The 23174-nt window shown below is 30.3% G+C and overlaps 1 protein-coding gene across 2 annotated transcripts in view; it reads right to left on the bottom strand.

Moving 5' to 3' along the window:
- The window catches only part of alpha-Spec (alpha spectrin), a 93033-nt gene that overhangs the window by 6000 nt on the left and 63859 nt on the right, over positions 1-23174 (bottom strand). For both annotated transcript variants that reach the window (XM_085814136.1, XM_085814137.1), the window contains 12 exons: positions 22451-22764; positions 16245-16473; positions 13374-13520; positions 11509-11767; positions 10165-10241; positions 9799-9935; positions 7450-7522; positions 7219-7335; positions 4403-4582; positions 2848-2960; positions 1939-1956; positions 16-70 (listed from right to left, as the gene is read on the bottom strand). In XM_085814136.1, the coding sequence (XP_085670262.1) occupies positions 16-70; positions 1939-1956; positions 2848-2960; positions 4403-4582; positions 7219-7335; positions 7450-7522; positions 9799-9935; positions 10165-10241; positions 11509-11767; positions 13374-13520; positions 16245-16473; positions 22451-22764 (1719 nt within the window). The remainder of the gene's footprint in view (positions 1-15; positions 71-1938; positions 1957-2847; positions 2961-4402; positions 4583-7218; positions 7336-7449; positions 7523-9798; positions 9936-10164; positions 10242-11508; positions 11768-13373; positions 13521-16244; positions 16474-22450; positions 22765-23174) is intronic.

The following is a 23174-nucleotide window of genomic DNA, read 5'->3' as shown; positions in this document are numbered from 1 at the left end:
TATAAAAGCACAAACCTTAGTAGCTTCTAATTGTGCTTCTAATGAGCCAGTACCTTCTAACATTGATGATCTGGAAATATGAATCAAATCAATAAAAACAGCACTTAAATTTTAAAAAAAAATCTGCAAAGCAAGGATTTCATTGAATTATAATGCTATCATGTATTGCAAATATCATTAAAGAACTTCTCACTAAATACAGAACTTTGTCAGGAAATTATTTAATTTTTTGTCATTTTTACATCATTTTATGTCTAATGCAGTATACTAAAAGTTAATTTATTACGCAGGATAACTGAAACAACAGCTTTAGATTTATTTCCTTTAATACTGATCCCATATTTGTACTTTCAATTCCAGATTCTCAAAATATGTAAGATAAAAACAATTTCAAAATTGCATCCATGAGGATTCAATAAAAATTTTTCATACGACCTCTGTAAAGGAAAACATCCAAACAGTAAAATGCTCTATTAAGCTTGAATTAGTTAAAAATTCCCTATCCTAAATACAAAATTCATAAATGTCAATAATTAACAACTTCAAGCGGCCAGCTACAGAATTAATAGTAATTTAAAGAGATACCATTAATTTATACAGCAAGCAATGTTTCTTTTACAGTTTCATTTTAAATTTGATCAAAGACACAGATTTTACTCAATATTTCTAAGAACTTTGCACATAATGATATGGAACTTTTTGTATTTAACTTATTAAATACATATGAATATTGATTAGTATACTATTAACTGGATCTTACTTAATCAAAACTAAAAAGATTTTGCACTTGCAGAACACTCTCATTTCTCATAGTTGCAACTGCTTTTATAAAATTTTCTAGAATCTTTGTTTATAACAATACATATTTAAGATTAATATTTAAAAAATTCATTCTACAATGACCTTTTATGAACACTCTGTATAAACTTTCTTAAAACCCTCATTAGCATACTTTTAAATTATTATTTAAGAATGAGAGAAAATACCACAGAGAAGACTTTAAGTTTTTATTACATTTAAATACAACATTTTGAATACGTTTTAAAGTCTTAATAAACTTTAAATTAAATTTTATCATTTATTTAAACAGATTATTTATCAAATAATTTTCAAAACACATGTGACAGACGGCAATTCTTCATTTAATACCTTGTTTTTCATATGTTAGCCATTATATTATTAAAATAACCACAAGTTCCCTACTGAGAAACTAAAGCATAAATAACCACCTTTTCTTCTTATGGTGTTTGAAGATGATAAGTGTTGCAAATGAATCTTCAGAAATTTGTAGATCTGTGTCCACAAAAAAAAAAAAAAAAAAGTTACCCGGCCTTATGTTTGAAACCATCAGTCTTCAATGTACTCAAAGTTCAGGTCCAAAAAGGTTTTAAATCATGCAAAGATTGATTCTTTGCCATTTTTTTTAATTTAAAGAAATCAATTTTGTAAAAATTATGAAATGTAACATTTTACATGTTACACCCATAATTTATATTTAGATTTAATATATAATTCATATTTAATACATATTTATATTTAGAAAAGTTTTTATTATAATAAAAAAACTACAAATAGTGTGACTCCAATAAGACAAAAACGAACTCATGAGGACTCATTCATTTTAACAGATGGCTCCATAAAGGATTTTCTTAGGATCTTCTAAATTACCAGTATTCAGTGATCTTATCATTCAGGCAATAGCAGGCTGTTACCGACCGAAGGAAATAATCAAGATTACAGAAACCGAAGGAAGAAAAACTTTACCTAAATATTAACTTATAAAATGTATAAAAAATGGTTACATTTTTGCAATAAATAACAAAAAAGTTGATAGATTTGGTATTTCTTAAATCTGCAAATATAAATATTTTCAACAAAATACAGTTTATTAACAAGCACATTGTTTAAAGATCCGAGCATTAAGAAAAATATACATACCCATCCAAGAGCCACATTCTTCATGAAAGAGAAAAGAAAAGAAAAAAATTAGTATAACTTAGAATAGCTATTAAATACAATATACATACATTTTCACATAAAATAAAAAGAAATAAAAAATGCAACAGAAAAAAAAGCTAGTGTTTTCATCTGAGTTAAGAATTATTACATGAGTTTATAATAATAAAACTGTGCATAAGTCTCCTAATGCAATCAACGAGAATAAGTTGAATTAGAATAAAAATGTGAAAGCAAAACAAATGTAACAAATATTTAATTTTGCTGCATATTTTTTTTTTTTAAATGCTCTGAAACCATATAATGACACTAACAATAACGATTCTTCATTTGCTTACATCAAATAACTTTATATTCAATTTAATAATTCTTTCAAAATCTACAACAAACTATTCTTCATTTGCACATCAAATAACTTTTTATTCAATTAAACAATTCTTTCAAAATCTATATTTAACAAACTCAATGTCAACTGAGTTTTTATAAAATATATTATCAAGAAGAAAAATGGGTCCCTTTTTCTTCCATAAAAATATATTATTATCCATAAGCACCTGGATGAAGTGCATTAATTTATTATTAATGTATTTTACTATTTTAAAGAAAAACTTTAAAAATTTTATACCATAAATTGTAAAAAAGATTTTTCATCAGTATGTTAAATAATCAATATTAAACCACTGTAACTCCTGTTTTATGTTAATGCAATAAATTTAATTTTGTCCTAATTATATAACCTTGATGTAGAAAATAAATTATTAAAAGATTCTTTGAATTATTAAAAATTTTAAAACGTAATCACTTATAGACTGTGATAAGACGCAACATGTTACTAGCGTCTAAATCGATACAAATAAATTATGACATATCAAACTAAGTTACAAAATTTACCTTGTGTCAGTTAGCCACTGGTGGAAGGCATTGGCATGTTTAGCAAATTCAACTCGCAATCTGTCGTTTTCTTCTTGCCTGTGTGCTTCTTTTGCTAGTTCAACATCTCGTTCCTAATAATTTAAAAAAGAATATATATATATGTGAGAAAAATATTTCCCTTTCATTACATCTAACACATGAACATATAATTAGTTTTCTTATGGTATGCTATTAATAACTAAAATCTAGCGCTTTCAAAAGACATAAAATTATATTAAGTAGCACAAATTTGGGAAATAAAAAATAAATTTAGATATCCCATCACAAGAAGAGTGAATTATATTGCCTATACAGTTTCGTAAACTACTGCTGGACTTCTTAAACTTTCTTTTCACTCGCAATCCCTTTTTATCACAGATTTTTTTTGCAACCTCAGGACCCCATAATATTTACAAAAATTCTGTGGGACCCCACAAGCATTGTGCAAATCCGACACACATGTGAGTGAAATTTTTTCACTTGTACTGTAATATACTATTGCAGTTTTAGGTCATTAACTTTAATTTCTAATTTTAAAACATAGAACAATGTGAGAATTTTAAATGAGTAACAGACGAAATGACTACGTCACATGCAAAGCAAGTAAAATGAACGTTTATATTATAAAAAGAATGTGTCAAAATATTTTCGTTTTTTCTTTATCTATTTTCAGATACACTGTGTAAAAATATTTTGTAGTTGTAAAATTATTATAATAAGTTAAAGAAATATCAGAACTGCGAAAATTTTTGCCAACTACCTGCTGCAGGTTCGCGACCTCAAGGGCGCTGCGACCCACAGTTTAATAAACACTGAACTAGTGGAAACATATCAAATTCTTTCTTAAATTCAAACACTGAGAAAATAAAAATATGAAACTATGTTAACAATAAATTCATAATACCCTATTCAGATTTAGTTCAAAGACTACTTAGAAATGCAAAAAAAGAAGTGTATAGCCAAAGAACTGACTAAACACAGTCTTCCACATAAAAGCAAACATTTTATCTTCAAACTAAAAAAAAGTTCAAAATTTTTTTATCATATGGCTACTATATAAAAATACGATCAGAAATATAAAAGCAGTGAGCTTCAGAAAAAGAAATTTTTATATTTTTTCTCTTAAATTAAACTAGCGGGCAAGCCCGCCAGCTGAGCGGGCTGAAGCCCGCTTTTCATTGTTCTTTTTTGAAAGAGTTCGCATATTAAAATTCACAGTTTTCGAAAGTTGAACCGATCTACCAGTGTCCAGCGATTTTAACTGGTTTATTCCAGTATGCATCCATAAGGTACTGCACACAAATTAAATAACACTTTTATATTTGCAATAGCTAACTTCATTTAATAATAATTACAATTTTTCTTACCAAAAAAATTCTCTACATTATGTAAATACAAAAAATTTGATAAATTAATAAATGCAAAACATTTACATATCAAAGCAACATAACAGACACTCACTAAATAGATCAATACTTTTCAAACAAAGTAAGCAAACTTAAAAGATCAAATCAACAAGAATTTTAATTCTCACTTGTATTATTTTCTGAAGATTACGCCATGTATCTTCTAAAGCTTCCATTGTAAACCATGTGTAAGGATTTGCACCTACATTAAAAGACTTAATCTGTTGGTCCAGAGCTGCCAAAACTTCAAAATCACCTTGTGCAGAACTTAAAGATTCTTGGAACTGGGAATGGGCTTCACGCAAGGCCTATACAAAATGCAATATATTCTCACTGGAATAGTATTTTATTAATCTGATAATTTTTTAAATCTCATAATTATATTTACACACTTTAAAAAAACATAAAAAATAAATGTACATTTCATAAAAAAGATTACTTATATATTAATAACTTTACTTGCAGAACTATATTTGTCATATAAATAAATAATATTTAAGAATTAATTTAACACTTTTTATGTCATTTACATAAAACAAAAATTAAACTGTCAAAATGCAATAAAGAAAAGAGAGAAATCTGAAAAAAGAAAAATACAGGTGAGCCACACAAAGTTGAAGTAATGTGGACCAAGAGGATGTCGAGGTACTGAAAATATCAAGTTTTGCAGAAGAGAGTATGGGTTATTTACAACTCATAATATTTCAACCAATATCTAAATTCATGGTAATTTTATTAATACTTTTCTCTTTCTAAAGTCTCTTTAAGAATGCATTTTCATTTATTAGAATGAATTACTTGCTATTTGCTTTGCTTTCTATTTCAAAAATAGTTTATTTACAAATATTCAAATTGCAATATTACCCAAAAAAAAAGTTTAATTTTATTTATTTGTTTATTTTAAATTTAAGAACTGAAAAGTTAGATCTTTTTTAAAAGAAAATATCTAAGTTTTTTAAAAAAACGCAAAGCAATGAAAAATAAAAAATGTTTAAAACATAACAGTTTTATGCAGTATAAATTTGCAGATAACAAGAGGACACACAACAACAATACAACTAATACATTAAATTTGTGCGAGTTCATAAAGACTACAAATACATGTCTATTCTGAGTATAAATATAATCCTTAACTGTAGCTACTGAAACAAATAATGATCTATTTTATACCTGTAACAGTGTGGTTTTGAAATAAACAAAAACTATCTCATTCTGCTTAATCAATACTTAATACTTGCTATTGATCTACAAACATAAATATGATTATTAATAATAATATACTGATAATAATATATATGTATCACATTCCTACAAATAATAATACTGTATTAGACTAAATATGAGACAATGCCTTTTTTAACTCTAATGCCCTTCTGAAGAGCATCTTACATGCAAAGCTCAACATTTAAATGTATTTTGGCAACTCATCCCTCATCTTCTGTTTTACAATAAAAGAATTACTTAGCATGCTTATTTAGTATGATTTCAAAGTAAAACATTAAAACACCTAATTATCTTTACAGAACATATTTAGCTTACATATCCCAAAGCATTTACATATGAATAATTTTTCTCCCCTCTTTAACCTTCCAGCACGCGCGCTTGGCAATTCTACATGAGCATGTGCACGTCGTATTTTTTACGACATCCGTTATTTTATTTTACCATTTTTGGCACAAAAAACGACAGAAATGAGTGAATATTGATAATAAATTTGTTAAGAAATAAATATTAATCTTATTATTGCAAAATACAAATGATATCACATCCAAATATAAGTAAATTATTTTTAAGTTCTTATGTTAGTGAGATGAAAATGCAATGATGTATTTCATTGTAGAAAATTTTAAATTTATTACTTAATAATTATATTTTAAAATCGAAGCTAATTTTAATATTCATCGAAGACAAATATAGACAATAAAAAAGGGAAATACCTTGGTAGGAAAAAAAGTAAGTTTAGCATTACTTACTTCTACAAGGAAATTTATTTCTTACTGGTTACAAAAAGGTACTAACTTTAATGTTTTTATTTATTTCTAAGAAATAGAAATAAAAGAAAATGAGGAATGAAAATCGCTATTGTTCTCCCATCCAAAGGTTTCTTTGTCTTCCTTTTCTTCATCAGATAATTCTTGAAGAATCCGAGCAAAATCAGCTGGTTGCACATATTTTTTTGCCATGAAAACCGATATAAAATTTACAGAACCAAATGTATTCAAATTAAAATAATACATGGCAATTATGAACACAAAATTACAAAAGATTTGAGGAAAAAAATTTTTTCCGAATTTTAAAACATGACCAACATGTTGTAACTTTTACGAAAAAGCTGCCACGTAGCACAAAAGCCCAGTTAAATAAAACGTCAAGTGACTTCCTGTTGGCACATTCCATGATGTGGGAAAAGGTAGAAAGGAGAAATAGAAATGACCTTCAGATGTCTCATCTTTGATATGCGAAAAATAAGCATTAACCCTCTGAGTGGCACAGGATTTTAGATCCGTTATGAAGACCAATATTTAAACAGCAATTATTAATTTAGTTTGTATAATTACTTATTTCAGTCTGCATTTTCATAAGCTTACATTCATTAAGATAATATTTACATTATTAAAGAAAGTAAGAAAGCAAAATAACTTAAATTATAAGCTAATATATACCAAGTAGCAAAACTTCTGATGATTGAATAAACTCAGTCATAACACTCAGAGGGTTAAAAATTGAATTTGTCGTTTTTTTTTTTTTTTTAAATTGAATTTGTCGTAAATTTTGCACATGCGCGTGCTGGAAGGTTAAACATCTTAGAAATAAATTCATTTCTCTTCTACAGGCCATAAGTAAGCCCTACACAAACACATGTGACTATGATTTACAAACAATATTACAAAAACATAAATTTACACTTTTAAAAGTATAGAATTTATGAAAATTGTTGACATACTCTGATTTCTTCAATAGAGTTGCATCTGACTGGATCAGTAAGATCTTCCTCAGCATTTTCGAACCAACTATTGAAAGCAGAGGCTTTTTTAGCAAAGGTAAGAAACAGGTCTTCAATCTGAAAGAATTTTCAACATCCATTACAAAATGCTTCTCTTTTCTACTCTCTTATATTTCTTGACATTAGGCATATTTTTATAGAGACTATGTTTCATAAAACCAGAAAACATACCTGCTTGAACTGCTCAAGCATGTGAAGCAACCTTTGTTTTCGTGCTTCTGATGCTGCAAGAAGATTATGCCATCTGCAAAACAATTTCTTTTTAATCAAATAGCATTGAAATACAAACAAAAAACAAACAAATACTTTGATATTATCATACCTAACACTGATATTAACATGAGTCCAATGAAACAATGATTTGGACTCTGTGTAAGAGAACTATGCCCTTTATAAAATTACCCAAAAATCACACTTTTGATTACATACAAAAATTTTCCTCTATTTCAAGGAAGACAAGCATGGAATTTCCCCTTCTTCTAACAATGAAAATAGTCTGCTTTCACAAAATCAAGATCCATGTAGCTTCACAAATGCTCTTGATGATTTCAATTACAAAAACAGTTTCCATAAAACCAACATTTGCCCAATTTTATGGGCGATTTGAAAGCAATACAATATAACTTTGACAGGAGAAAGCAGTAGCTAACAAACACATGCAAGAATAAGCAGAGATGTCTATTATTTTTCCAATATAATTTTCAACTGGGAAAATATGCTACCATCAAACATAAGACTCTCAATAGTACAAATGGCAGAACAAAAATCCACTTTTAAAGAAAAATGTTATGCCTCCAAAGAAAAATATTTAATGCTTTATTCAAAACAAAATTTTAAAAAGAAAATACAGATCTAACTGTTATCTTAAGATAAAACAAAGTATATACTCAAAACATATTTTAACCACTTGCACTACAACTAAACTTCACGGTTGCGGTGCCGCACGCTACAACATAACAAGCGGTAAGGACTCTCATTTACACCGCTTCACATCTGCGAATGCAATACAGAGCTGTAACTCGAGAAATAAACAATCTCGTTGTTAGGCGACATGTGCACCATGTTATTTTCATGGTGCACATGAAAATAAATGCCTATCGACGTGGTGTTCACGTTGCTCACGGTTTGAGACAAAAGCATTTCGATGTGCATGGCACGTCTTTTTAGCGCAAGTGGATAATTGCTCATCTACATAGCTACTACCATTTTAAGAAATGGTAAATTTACAGTGATAAACACTATTTCACAAACACAAATTATATAATCATTAATATTATACAAATTGTAATCATTAAAATGCAATTAATGTAGCACAATCTCTTCTTTAGCTACTGTAACAGTTCAAATTCATCACATAGTTTTTACAACTTTCTGAAATTGTTCCACATGAATATTTATAATGATAGGACACCAATTTTTGAATGCTATATACCTTTTCTAAATTGTTAACTCATTCAGAGATTGTTGACAGAATTAAGATACAGGAGCTGTGATGGACTTTACAGCATGTTATGCACTTTTGAAACCAGTCTAAACTCATTCAGCAGTGTGACATAAAGTAATGATGGTTCTGAACTTGAGTTCAGAGCCAGAAACAATAGCCAAAGTAGTTATATATAGATATATTTTAATATTTCAAAAGCATTGGCTAAACTAGCAACCCATGAAAAACATAACAAGTTCCTATGAAAACACTTCTCATATCACTGAACAAGAGATCCTACATGATCAGTTAGTTCATCATATTATTATTATGGCTATATCCTGATTTGTTCATTCACAAAATACTGATCAATTGAGATTTACTGCACCATGGGAGCATTTCACAGTTTCAGTGCTGCAAAAGTATTTGTACATCATTCTATCCTGCACAAGCCTGAATTCTGTTCATAAGCTAATTAAATAAAGCAACCTCTCATTAATCTGAAATTGAGTAATTTGAAATTTAAGTCAATAGGAATAAATAAAATTAAAAAACATCTCATTTCAGTAGAAATGTTGATAAATTTTGCTAAAATACATGGTTTACTTTCTTTTTTTCTTTTTTCTTTTTTTTTTTTTTTTTTTTTTGTAGTAATCCTCTTTAAAGCTGATTTTCCAGAATATTTTAAAATATCCAAACTTCTGATAATTCAAACAGGTTTTCTAGTCCCTTTGTGTTCAAATTAAGAAGTATCCACTGTATCAGATTGCTAACTTAATACTACACTTAAATACAACACTTAAAGATGATTGCTAACCTAAAATACAATACCTTCTAATAAGAAAACAATAAGGATTTTAGAAAAAAAAATTACACAGAAACAATGCAAGAGAACAAGCAAAAAAGCATAACCCATACTATTAGATGTAAAGCAAATTTTAAAGAGAAAACATGATTTAAGCAAAGATTATTCTTCAAATCACATTTTTTATATATCAGCATTTTTTTTTTTTTTTTTTTTTTTTTTTTTTTTAACGAAAACTCATTTCAATAGGTGCACAATTTCTAAATTTAAAAAGGAAATTTTTGGAACTCACCTTCCCATAACATCATCATGGCGTTTTACAATAGCTGAAGTTTGTTCATGATTAGCTGCCAGCAACTGGTCTTTCAACTGAGTTATACTTTGTATTCCCTCTTGTTCAAAAGCTGCCAATCCTGCATCAAATGTTTCCTACAAAAATGCAAAGTCTGTCTCAATGAACAGCGAAACTTTTTTAAATATGTTTCTAAAGTTTAATGTAACTCTAGAGATAAAAATCCGAGAATGCATAGATAATAAAATTAAATCAAATACACAACCTCAACTTTGCATGACCAAAGATTTATAATTTGGCATATATGATAATTCTTACATAACTATCTTTAATTTATCCTATACTTATCAAAAAAAGCTTACTTACTTGCTTCGTAAGAAGTGTTTGAACTGACGATAAATCTCGGCCATAATCTTCTGAACGTACATGAGTTTCTTTATCAGCTTTGAATAAAACAAAGATGGTAAGTAATAATATATACATTATGAAAGAACACTATCAAAATATTAAAATTAATTTACATTTCATACATTAATATTAGCATATATCTATGAAACTACCAGAATAAGCTGTTAATCATTAAATGACTAAAATAAATTTTGAGTGACTAAAATAAATCTGAGGTATGATAAAGATAATACGCATATTAATTATTTAAGTTTTCATTAGGATAGCTGCAGCTAACATATATGCACACACAGCAGATTAACAAATTACTGCTGAATGTCACATTGTGCACTGTGGTTGGATATATAACTTTTAATAATATATTTCACATAAGTTAACAGCTTTGAATCCCATTTTTGATAATAATTATTTTATAAAGTAGTTGTTTAGTGATAGCTTTCCAAAATTTGCACTTTTATAGTAAATCATGCTAAAATATGTAAAATGCAATTTGAATTACTCAGATCACAAGATTTTACTTGTTAATAAAATTACTTTATAATATAGTAGAAAACACATACACAACATTGGATAAATTTTTTTCTAATAAACATAAAAACATAATAAACACATTACTGACTATGCAGCCCACTGTTTCGCTCCTTTAAATTTTGATTCACTTCATTTTGATGTGACACATGTTAGGTTACTTTGAAATCTGAGATGGCACGGCACAAGAGGGCTATCAGTTTAAAGAGACGGATATCTTCATGGAGAACTTTCTAAGGAAAACTAGCTTGTACTCATGCTACATTATGTGACAAGCATGGAAAACACCAACACAGTCAGCCATTTCATGCCTGGGCTCCAACCCAGATCAAATTAACAGTATTCAGTTATCTTAATCACTTGGCCACATATGGGTAATGATGTGAAATTACGACGAACACTAAAAAAATCATTCAGGCTATGCATATTATAAACAAAGGTTTTTGAGCAGATTCTACAAAACTTTGTGCTATGCTGAATACACAGGATACCCACAGAAGTATTATAAGATGTGAACAAATACATTTTCACGTATACAAGCTAATGTTACTTTAAAGAAAAAATATAAAATGTACAACATCATATTTATATACATTTCTACATATAAGAGAAGAAATTTCAGAATGAAACAACTTTTATATGCTACATACAAAGCTCTTTATTGATTCATTTGGTGAATGGTAAGCTTTAATAAAACAAATGAATACAAACATGCACAGAAAGAAAAGGCATAAAATGCAGAGCATTTTAAAGTACTGAAAAGAAAAATTATACCTATCCAGCTTTCAACTACATCAGCCTTCCACATAAACTGCAGATATGCTGAATTATCCTTAAGCTTGCTTTTTCTTCTAGTTGCACTAGTATCTAGTGCATTAAGTCGATCGTGTAACTGCTGCAGTCTTTGACTTATGCTATCAGAATGATGATTTCCTTCAGCAATAAGTTGTTGACCATCTGATGATATTCCAACACATCTGTCCCTGTGGACTGCAAAGTCTATTTCAAATGCTTCGTGTTTCTTCAACAATCCCTAACACATATAACAGAAAAATACATTTAATTTAGATTAAAGATCTTTGTCACAGTAAACATTGGATCATTATACAGATTTCTTACAGTTTTCACATACAAATTTATGATTTATAATCTTACAAGGTTTATAATTATATTTATGGTTTATAATCTTACAAGGCACAGGGGAAAACTAAAAATATCCAGGCACTGACAATACAACCTGATTCATTGCTAGCCCAAGGGTTTTTTTTTTTAACGTTGATAATCCCCCCCCCAGTTCCTGAGTTTTTGCTTACTAATGGTGCGAATAAATATTCCATCCCCCTTGTACATGGTTGACGATTTTTGCATGAGTGTGGTTGCCTCTCTATTCAGAACCTGAGCAAGAAGTCTTCACTAGTTTCTCAGAATAACCTCACTGGCTTTGTTTTCTTCTAATACAAACAGATTTTTGTGTGTGTGTTCTCAATTCTTTCAACACTGCTGGTGGTCTGTTTAGATCAATATTATTTGGGTGTTGAATTAGACATACATAATACACACTTTTCATAAAACTGTTCCAGTTAATAAGTTTTATTTTTATAAAGGCTGATTTGCTTCACTCCCCACTTAATTGAGATTGGTCCTTCTGTCGAACAGTAAATAAATCGCGGCACTGTTACAAACAGTATCCTGAAACCATTGAAACAGTTGTCAAAATGTGTGCTTTTCCTTCACACAGCACTTCTAAATGCTTTCATTGATTTGCAGTTTTATTTAATGCCCATTTTTTAATATTCGAATGCAAGGTAAAATGAGTCTTTCTTGAAAGAAAAATATAGCATCTTTCTCATTTCTTGGTAAATCAAACATTTTACACATTTTTTAAAAAAGACAATACATTTACACATGCAATACTCTGAGCTCTTCTACTTATGAAAAAAAGAAAATACAATAACCCATGGTAAACTCAGAACTCTTCTTGTCACTAACAAACTATAAATGATCGCAATTAGGATTCCCAGTCATTTCATGACATTCTGCATGGATGATTTGTTGATAATCTTGTTGCTGTGAACAAAACAGGGCATCTCAGCCATCATACAAAATACAACGTTTGAAAACATAATATTATTTTCTTTCTTAATACCAATTAAAAATCATAAAAATTAAGGAATTAAAAAAAAGCAACACATCAACATTCACCAATTAACTTATAAAAGAACAAAAATGAAAGCAAAAACAAAATAAATAAACCATAAAAAAAAGATTGGCACATGTAAAAGTCAATGTAAGGAAAACTAGACTTTATTCAAAATGGAGATGAATACCACAGAATAATCTGAAAACATGTCATGTTATGACTTAGTTGTCTATTGCACTTTTATGAGGAACAATATTATGCAGAAAAGTAAATGATACACGAATTCTAATGCTAAAAACTGATATTATTAATCTTAACTCCCATTTCTTGGCAACTCAGAAATTACATATGAAACAGTCTTTCGAGATCTTTTGTTTAAAGTAGCCATTATCAATTACAAAGCTGTAATTAAAAGCAGATTTTAGAAAAATATTAGCATTAAAATAAAGTTACAGCATTTGAGCTTAGAAATACACAAGTGTGACAAAATTAAGCATACCTGAACAGCAGCCATGGTATCACCATAATCTTCGACATTAAGCAGCTGGTGTTTTTCTGAAATCCATGCTTCCTCCTCCTCCAGTTTTGCCAAGAAATTTTGGTAAGATAAAGATTCATTCAGTTTGGTACCTCTATCTGATGTCATCTGAAACACAAATAAAACCTTAATTAATACACAAAATTATATGTATTTATAAAATTATATTACCATGTCTTGCACAGATTTATAAAACTAAAAACTTTAAACATATTTCGCCACTTTTGCAATCAGTAAAATATTTTTACTATTATATTCAAAACAAAATAAAAGAACATTAAACAAACAAAAAGAACATTCAAAACAAAAATATACAACTCTATTTTTTTTAATAGCCACAGAAAGTATTATGAAATATCACACCTTCATCTTTTTACCTTATCTCACCTCAACTGATACTTATTTCTCATTCATGATATTAACAAGAGATGAACCATTTTCCCATTGCACAAAATGATTACTCAAATTTAATTTTTTTCCCTTATTCAACAAAGAGATGTGCCTGAGTATAAATATAAAATACTATACTCACTTAGCATTACTAGCTTACTCTTAGTATTTTATGCTTAGATTTTCTCTGACTAAAATAAGAAACTTGAGCATATAATGAAGTTACATACAGTGCAATTTCATAAAGATAGTATCCAAAATAATGATATATCCTTCTCCAACTATTTTTTAAAAGGTCTAATCATTTAAGATTAATTAGATTAAAAATGCAAAAATATACGCATACATACTTCAGCTGTTCAAAATAAACGTGAACGACTACCTCAAAAACTGAAATGAACTGCTTTGGAAAATTAATATAAACTGTTGAGAAATTTAATGATTCATTTAATGCATATTGTAATGATTCATTTAATGCATATAAAAGAGCCAAGAACTAAAACGAAGATAAAATTTATGATTCTCAAGCATATATACATGTTACGGTAAAACACAGAAATCTGGAGAATGTCGACTTTCACCGGTGAATGTCAACATTCACATAGTTGCTTGGTGTATGTCCGAAATATTTTCAAAATATTCTTATTTCTGACTTACACTGGTAAATGTCAACATTCACCATGTAGAATATTATATTTTCTTCTCAGTAATTCGGTCGCGAAAAAACGCACTTGAGACTTAAAATAAAAACTTAAGAACATAAGAACATAAAGCACACTGTACATTCAAAATGAGAAAGGAAAATAATAGAAGTTAAAAACTTACTAAATTACGTGATTCAAATCTTATTTATTGCAACAACTTAAACTATTATGACACTTTGAATTGCACAAGAGGCCCTTGCTTTTACAACTGCATTTATTTGTGGAACACTTCCTTTTGCAATGACAGCATGTACATATACTCCTCTCTTTTCAACCTACACCAGAGCACATCTGTGATTGTCAACATACACCGGTGAGGGTCCGAATGTACAAGAATGTAATGCAATATTCGATCTTTCATCGACGTATTTGGTAAATGTTGACATTCTCCGGTGAAAGTCGACATTCTCCAATTTCGGTCTTTCATGTTAACATATATATACATTGGTCACAAAAATAGCTTTCCAGTTAAAGATACTTGTTAATTTGTAAAGTACTTGATATCTTTTATGCTAATATTGAACTGAGGTACTCTGATGGTCATAAATGACAGTTTCATTTGGCATAGAAACTACTCTGCTTACACAAAATCAAACCAATTTCTTTCCTCACTTTTTTTTAAACACATTTTCACATATACACTGTTTTGCAAAAAAATTGAAGCGCCAAGAATGATTTCTGCGATCGTGATGAAATTTGGTATGCAAAAACATCTTCATCGAACATGCAAATGATCAAAGTTTCAAGGCAAATTAGCAGGAATTGCGATCATAGCGCGTATTTCTAGTGCACAATTTGCAAAGTATAAAACCAGTAACAGAGGCGGAAAAATTATCTTTTTTTGTTGCTGCCATTGCAATTCTGTAAAGAAGCAACTAAAGATGCCATTACGGCGATATTGGAGACCTTACAGATAATTAAACGACTTCGAATGTGGTCGCAGTGTAGGGTTGCATGAGCTGGGTGGTCATACCAAGCAATAGGCCGCCACCTCCAGCATACAGAAACTGCTGTGCAAAGATGTTGGCAGCAATGGTTGCTACAAGGAAATTGTCGATGAAATGAAGGCTCTGGAAGGCCAAGGATCACAAATGCGAGACAAGATAGGATGACTGTTCGCCAGGCCCGAACCTCCCCAACAGTATCATTGTCGACTATTCAATGCACTACAGCCACATCTATACCTCCCATGGTACCACCCACCATCTCACGGTGCTTGTCGGATGTGGGGTTACGCTCCAAAGGCCTTTAAGACATTTGTCATGGCTGCCTGAGCTATAAACATATTCAGTTTCAGCAAAAAACAACCACTTCCTTCATGGCGCTTCAATTTTTTTGCAAAAGAGTGTATTTCTCCCTTTAAGAAGTGGTCATATATAGAGGTAGCTGCCGTGAGAGAATTTCAATGCATGTGAATGCAGTATTACCGAAGTCCAATAACAAATTTACCTAATATTTGTTACAATAATATATGGTAAGCACAGAATTCTGTACTATTAGTCACATTTGTACTTCATTAAAACTGCTTATTTTAAACTTGATTAATCATCGTAATGGCTAAAACTAATAGATCTGATGTTAAATAAATGCTTTATGGATCTACAATTATGTCATTGACAATCTAGTATGGCTCATTATGGTTTCTTTATCATATAAAAATACAAAAATATTTATTTTGAGAACAGTGGGATGCAAAATTTAAATAGGTAACTTAAAAAGGATCATGAATAAGCAATACCTTTTTGAGTTCTTGCCAGGCCTTATCTAAATTCTTCAATCTCAATTCAATTTCAGGCACACCGAGATTTGAGACAGTCATTAGTTTTTGTCCTGCTTCTTGGACAGCTTCAATAGTAGGCTCATGGGCAGCTAACTCAGCTTCCAAGCGAACATGTTTCTTCCTCAGATTTTGAACACCAGTAAGGTCACGACCGTAATCATCAGAGCTGACCAAAAGCTTCTTTTCCCTTCAGAATACAAAAGTAGTATAATGAAACAAGCATATAGATTCATACCAAAATTAATGAATTCTAACATCAAACTTTTGTTTGCAATGAAATATTTTAAATAAAGTTAATAGTTTTTAGAAATATCTTAGGAAAGGGGATCTCTTGCACTAAAGTCTGAGATATCCCCCCCTTCCTAATTTGCTGAGCAGTGATTAAAAAAATTGCCCAACTGTTTCTGATGGATTACTTTCGTGAAGGGCTTTCAAAATTAGCATATTTACATTGCATATAGAGAATACTATAACATTCCTAGACAAACACGATCATTTCACAAAACATATAATACGTTTATGCATGCGCGTTTAATGTATAACGGACGGTATAATCTAAAATTATCTAATTATCTATTTCAGTTAATGTAGCAAATTGCGTTGTTCCTTAATCTTCGAATTGGATCCGGCTTATTATTTTTTGCAGACTGTTAGAGCAATTTTATAAAAGTAAGCTTGAACTTTCGATTATGTCAAAAAGAATTTCCGATGCTGAAGCTCCCAAAGGATCTACAAAGCGAAAGTATGTTTCGATGTCTATCAAACAAAAAGTGGAATTGCTGCAAAAAATGGGTAAAAGCATATCCTTTGTTTCTCTAAGCATTCCCAAACCTGTTTATCAATTTCACACTGCTCTGGGGGAAGGGAACTCCTAGGCACGCAATAAATTGGAAGTTGATCTGTCATCACTATCCTCATCTTCAGGGCAGATGTTTTTATTTTATTTGGGTTATAATTCCTTACTAAATGTAGTATTTCATCTCAATATACTCTGTCTTTGATACGATTTAAATCAAATTCCTCGACATTATAATTCACTTCCAATAGTGAAGAAAGTGACACAGAGGTTATTGAAAACGAAAAAATTTCGACTGACAAATTAGTCGGTATTCTCGACAAAGCAATTATAGGACTTGAACAGAGGAACTTTGTAATTGAACAAGAAATTATGTCTGTTTATAGAATTAAAGAGGAAGTATTATCACATAAAATGAAGCAACTTATACAACTTACATTGAAAGAAATGTTTAATAAAGTAAACAAATAAATATTAAGCTTTTTTTTATAAATTTTGATACCCTTTAGATCATAATTGTTCTTTATTTCATAAATTACAGTTTCATATTTTTAAATTTATAATTTCTGCATGCCATCTTACCAGATTTAAACTGATGATCTATAATCCGGATTCGCCGAAGTCCCGACGAGACCAGATTAACGACTTTTCACTGTATTATTTAGATAGTGCCAATGCAGGCAATTCCATGCATCAAAACCTTGTAAACCATTATTGTTATTACCATGTTTATTCAACACTTTTATTTAAAATACTACAAACCTCTTCAAAAAATTTTAAACCATACAAATATTATAAGGTGTGACAGAATTCATAGCATGTTAATATAACCCTATGTTATTTTTATTTATTATTATGTAAGTGAACAATTTTTTTTTTTTTTTTTTACTTTTATCTACCTTAAATAGTAGTTACAGAAATGCCAATCTTCAGTCTGTGCTGAATATGACTTCTGCAAAATGACAGGCCAGGAGTACCAATGATGAAGAGACAGCAGTAACTTTTGACAGTGGCCACCACTTAAGGATTCTGTACAATCATTTTTTTCTTCCTCAGCTATGGATCCTTAACCCGGGAGAAGTCGCACGGGGCACAGAGTCACCCCATGCGTCAAAAATCAACAATCCTAACCAGAAATATTTCATTTTAATGAATCATCCTTTTAGTATCCTCCTGTTTGACACTCCCCTTGGAATGTGTATTGTTATTTTTGCTTGTTTTTCTTTTCTGCGAGAGAAGCAATCGTTTCTTGGAATCCATGAGGGAATGGGGTGACTAAGTCACCCCGTGCGACCGTTACTGCTTTGAAATTTTTCATTAGTAGAAGTTTAACTTCGTGCTCTCGAGTGTTGCCGTTGTGGTTCTGTTGGATTATTTGATAGATAATGGTTTACAAACGTAAATTTACCGAATATGAAAAAGAGATGGAACTTTTGAGAACTGTATTAGATGAAGTTGAGTCTTCTGAAGGAGAAATTCATCAAGATAGTAAAAATGAATCTGATAAAGAAATATACAGTTCTCACAACAGCGAAAGAGAATTTGAGCAGAATGATGAAGACGACGGAAATCCGTTAATCCGGACAGTCAAAAGTCGTTAATCCGGACTCGTCGGGACTTCGGCGATTCCGGATTATCGATTTTTCCGGATTATAGATCATCAATTTAAATCTGGTAAAATGGCATGCAGAAATTATAAAATTAAAAATATGAAACCGTAATTTATGAAATAAAGAACAATTATGATCTAAAGGGTATCAAAATTTACAAAAAAAAAGCTTAATATTTATTTGTTTACTTTATTAAACATTTCTTTCAATGAAAGTTGTTTCAGTTGCTTCGTTTTTTATGTGATAATACATTCTCTTTAATTCTATAAACAGACATAATTTCTTGTTCAGTTACAAAGTTCCGCTGTTCAAGTTCTATAATTGCTGTGTCGAGAATACCGACTAATTTGTCAATCGAAATTTTTTCGTTTTCAATAACCTATGTCACTTTCTTCGCTATCGGAAGCGAATTATAATGACGAGGCATTTGATTTAAATCATATCAAAGACGGAGTACATCCAGATGAAATACTACATTGAGTAAGCAATTATAAGCCAAATAAAATAAAAACATCTGCCCTTAAGATAAGGATAGTGCTGACAAATCAACTTCCAATTCATTGCACGCCGCCGCGGCGTTAAAGATAAACAAAGTTTAGATAAACAAAAAATATGCCTTTATCCATTTTTTGCAGCAATTCCACTTTTTGTTTAATGGACTCCGAAAGATACTTTCGCTTTGTATATCCTTTACATATTAGTAAATATATATCGGAAATTCTATTTGACATAATCGAAAGTTCAAGCTTACTTTTATAAAATTGCTCTAACAGTCTGCAAAAAATAATAATCCGGATCCAATTCAAAGATTAAGGAACGATGCAATCTGCAACATTAACTGAAATAGATAATTAGATAATTTTATCTTAGCTTATCCCGTCCGTTATACATTAAATGCATATTTGTAAACGTATTTTGCGCACGCGCACACGCAAATTCGCGTCAATGCGACGCATGCGCAGAAAGTTTGTAGCTTTGAGGTCCAGATTATAGATCATTCCGGATTATGGGTGTCCGAATTAACGACTTTTGACTGTATTTATATTGAAAGAATATTACGACAAATGATGTGGAAATTAGAGCACTTTTTGGGCTTTTACATCTGTACGGCTTGCATAAATCGTCACATAAAAACATGCAAGATTTGTGGGCTACTGAAAATTGAAACAGGCATTGCAATTTTACGGAACACAATGTCATATAAAAGATTTAAATTTCTTCTCAGGTGTCTACGGTTAGACAATGTGACCAATCGTGAAGCTCGGAAAAAATTGGACAAACTGGTGGCTGCGAGAGAATTTTTTACCGATTTCAATGAAAATTGCCAAAAGATATACCTTATTGGTAAATATGTTACTATCAAAGAAAAATTAGAGAAATTTCGAGGGCAGTGTTCCTTTCGTCAATATACCCAGCAACCCATCAAAGTATGGAATCAAAATATTTGCCTTAGTAGATTCAAGAACTTTCTGCAGCTATAACATGGAGATATACGCAAGACAACAGTCAGAATGTCCCTTTAGATTTGAAAATTCTTCATTTGAAATTACAAAACGCAAATGCCTGTGCACCCCTTTGTTTGGGCACAAATGTAACAATGGATAATTGGTATACGAGTTATCCTCTAGCAAAAGAACTTTTGTCAAAGAAGTTAACTATTGTAGAAACCCTGAACAGAAACAAGGCTGAAATTCCCACAAAGTTCGTCCAAACAAAAACTAGGAATGGTTATTTATCTATATTTGGGCTCTAAAAGAACACAACAATAGTATCGTATGTGCCTAAAAAATCAAAATGTGTAATTTTGTTATCTACAATACATTGCGATGATGCCATTGATAAAAGTGATGATACAAAGGAACCAGAAATAATTTACTTTCATAATGCAACAAAAGGTGGTGTAGATAAAGTTGATGAAATGTTATCGTTATATTCAACATCTCGAAAAACCAACAGATGGCCAATGGTCATCTTTTACTGTGTTGAACGTCACTGCAATAAATACCAGAGTTGCTTTATTCCCAACAAAGACCCCTCCCTTACAACATGGAAATAGTAGAAAATTCCTAAAAAATTTGGCTATATCTCTTATACAGCGCCTTACATAGAGATTACAAAAAATATGTCAATATTTCCTAAAGTGGTTCAATGTTTCCTAAAGTGGTTCGTGAAAGCATCGATAATGCGACTTCTAGTGTATCAGAAGAACGCCCATCAAAGAAACAAAAACTCGACAAAGGCCGACGTGCTATGTGTCCAAGATCCAAAGACAATAAAACTACAATTTCTTGCAAAATATGTGATAATTTTTCATGTAAAATTCATTCTTCCTAAGTTTGCCAGAAGTGTATGTTAGCTTCTGACTCCTGATTAGGTATATATTTATTTTGAATGGATTTTTTTCTTAAATATTGAAATAAGTTTTTTAAGTAAAGAAGTATAGTTTCTAAATGAAATATTGCAATTATTCTTTATAATCAAATGATTTCTATAAAATATATAACACATTTTCCTAATGAAACTGATTGGGGTGACGCTGTCACCCCACGCAATCTCCAACGTCAGTGTTGGGTGCGCACCTTCTGCCGGGTTAATGTAAATATGGTTCTGATTTAGGACAAGGCAACTACATACACAGCCAAAGACTATTTTTTAAGCAAAAATTTCCAAAAGGAATAATTTTATTAAGCTGGCATTTCTTGGACAATTTAGTTTCTCCATCTAATATATGCTGATAATTATTTATGCAGGTACCTTAAAGTAAGATGTTTCTTGAACAAGTTTTGCCACAATATTGGATCAAAGGATGACATTACGACTGTCATTCCTGACTAGTAAAATGTTACAATGAATAATGGACTGTTTTCATTGCCACATGGAAAAATGTGCAGTGCAGCTGGATTCTCATGCAACAGAGATTATATTCAAATACTAATTCATGATCAGCATTCCTGCACTTGCCATTAGATAAAATAATTAATCAAAATCTTATATTTTATTAATTTGATACAAATTATCTCTTATTTACAAAGTTTTATTTGTTCTGAGGGTGATATGTCTCAGGAAGGATTTATAAAATAGCAAGCATGAAAAATGAGCCTAAAAGAAAAATTAATTCCATTTGAACTCTGAAAAAGATGACCTGAAAAGAAACCTAGGAAAAAACAAGTTATTCAACAATGCATCTGAACCTTGCCAAATCTATTCTCACATTAACATTGCATTAACATTTATGGTCATGTGAACTCTTTTATGCTCCTAGACTTATCCTCAACAGAGCTTAATTTAATCACCACTATCATAATAGTGTGACATGATCAGCATTCAGATGTGCTCAGAATAAATTTACTTTTCCCAAGCACTTTTAGAGGAATTTTAATCCTCAACAGAGCTTAATTTAATCACCACTATCATAATAGTGCGACATGATCAGCATTCAGATGTGCTCAGAATAAATTTACTTTTCCCAAGCACTTTTAGAGGAATTTTAATCCTCAACAGAGCTTAATTTAATCACCACTATCATAACAGTGCGACATGATCAGCATTCAGATGTGCTCAGAATAAATTTACTTTTCCCAAGCACTTTTAGAGGAATTTTACAAGCCTCAAGAAAACTGTTGGAAGAGCAGATTACAGATGCTGTGAGCTTTATCATGAGCAGTTTAGAGAAAATATTTATAAGCAAAATCTTCTGGTAAAACAATGCATATTCAAAGTAAATACAAAAAGTTTAAATTATAATTTTGCAAACATACTTAATCCATGATTCTTCATCGGCAATATCTCTGAAAAATTGGTGTAATGTGTTCGCTTCATTCAGTCTAGCTCTTCGGTGGCCAGCAAGAGTTTTTACTCTGTTGTAGCGTTCATTTATTGAACTGCGCTTTTCTTCAATCACAGCAGCATCACACTGTCCAGATTCTATCAAGCTGTCAGCAAGACTATTCATGTCACGAATTCTATCCTCATGTGCATTAACATCTGCTTCAACTAGCTGATGCTTTTTGATTAAATTCTGAACTGACGCTAAATCTTTTCCAGATTCTTCAGATTTCAATAAAGACTCAACCTATTAAGAAAAAGAAAAGTTCCAACGAACTTAAAATACATGTACTTCATATTTTTCATTAAGTTAAACACAGAAAATATACTTTTGCTAATAAAACAGGCCATGAAAAAAATTAGAGACATTCAGCTGTAATATTTGGATACGAAATAATATTTAAAACTAAACAAACTTATAATTTTGTAAATAAATAGAAAATATTTTGCAATATAAATTATTTTATGCACATAGCTTAATGTAAAAATTCCTGGAACACATAATAACACCATGTACTTCTCAATCATTTTATCGGTTACAAAGAAATATCGGTATTTTAAATCTGCAAAGAGATTTCAATCCTTGAATTAACTGTTTCAAAACAGTGAACTATTTATGATATCTGGAACTAATGCTACATTTTAAAAAAAATATTC

The sequence above is a fragment of the Stegodyphus dumicola genome, chromosome 3 (assembly GCF_044657685.1).
Source record: "Stegodyphus dumicola isolate Sdum_Otavi_A_Nest chromosome 3, ASM4465768v1".
NCBI classification, from domain to species: domain Eukaryota; kingdom Metazoa; phylum Arthropoda; class Arachnida; order Araneae; family Eresidae; genus Stegodyphus; species Stegodyphus dumicola.
The sequence above is the reverse complement of the archived record's forward strand: the minus strand, read 5'-3'. Positions and strand labels throughout refer to the sequence as shown.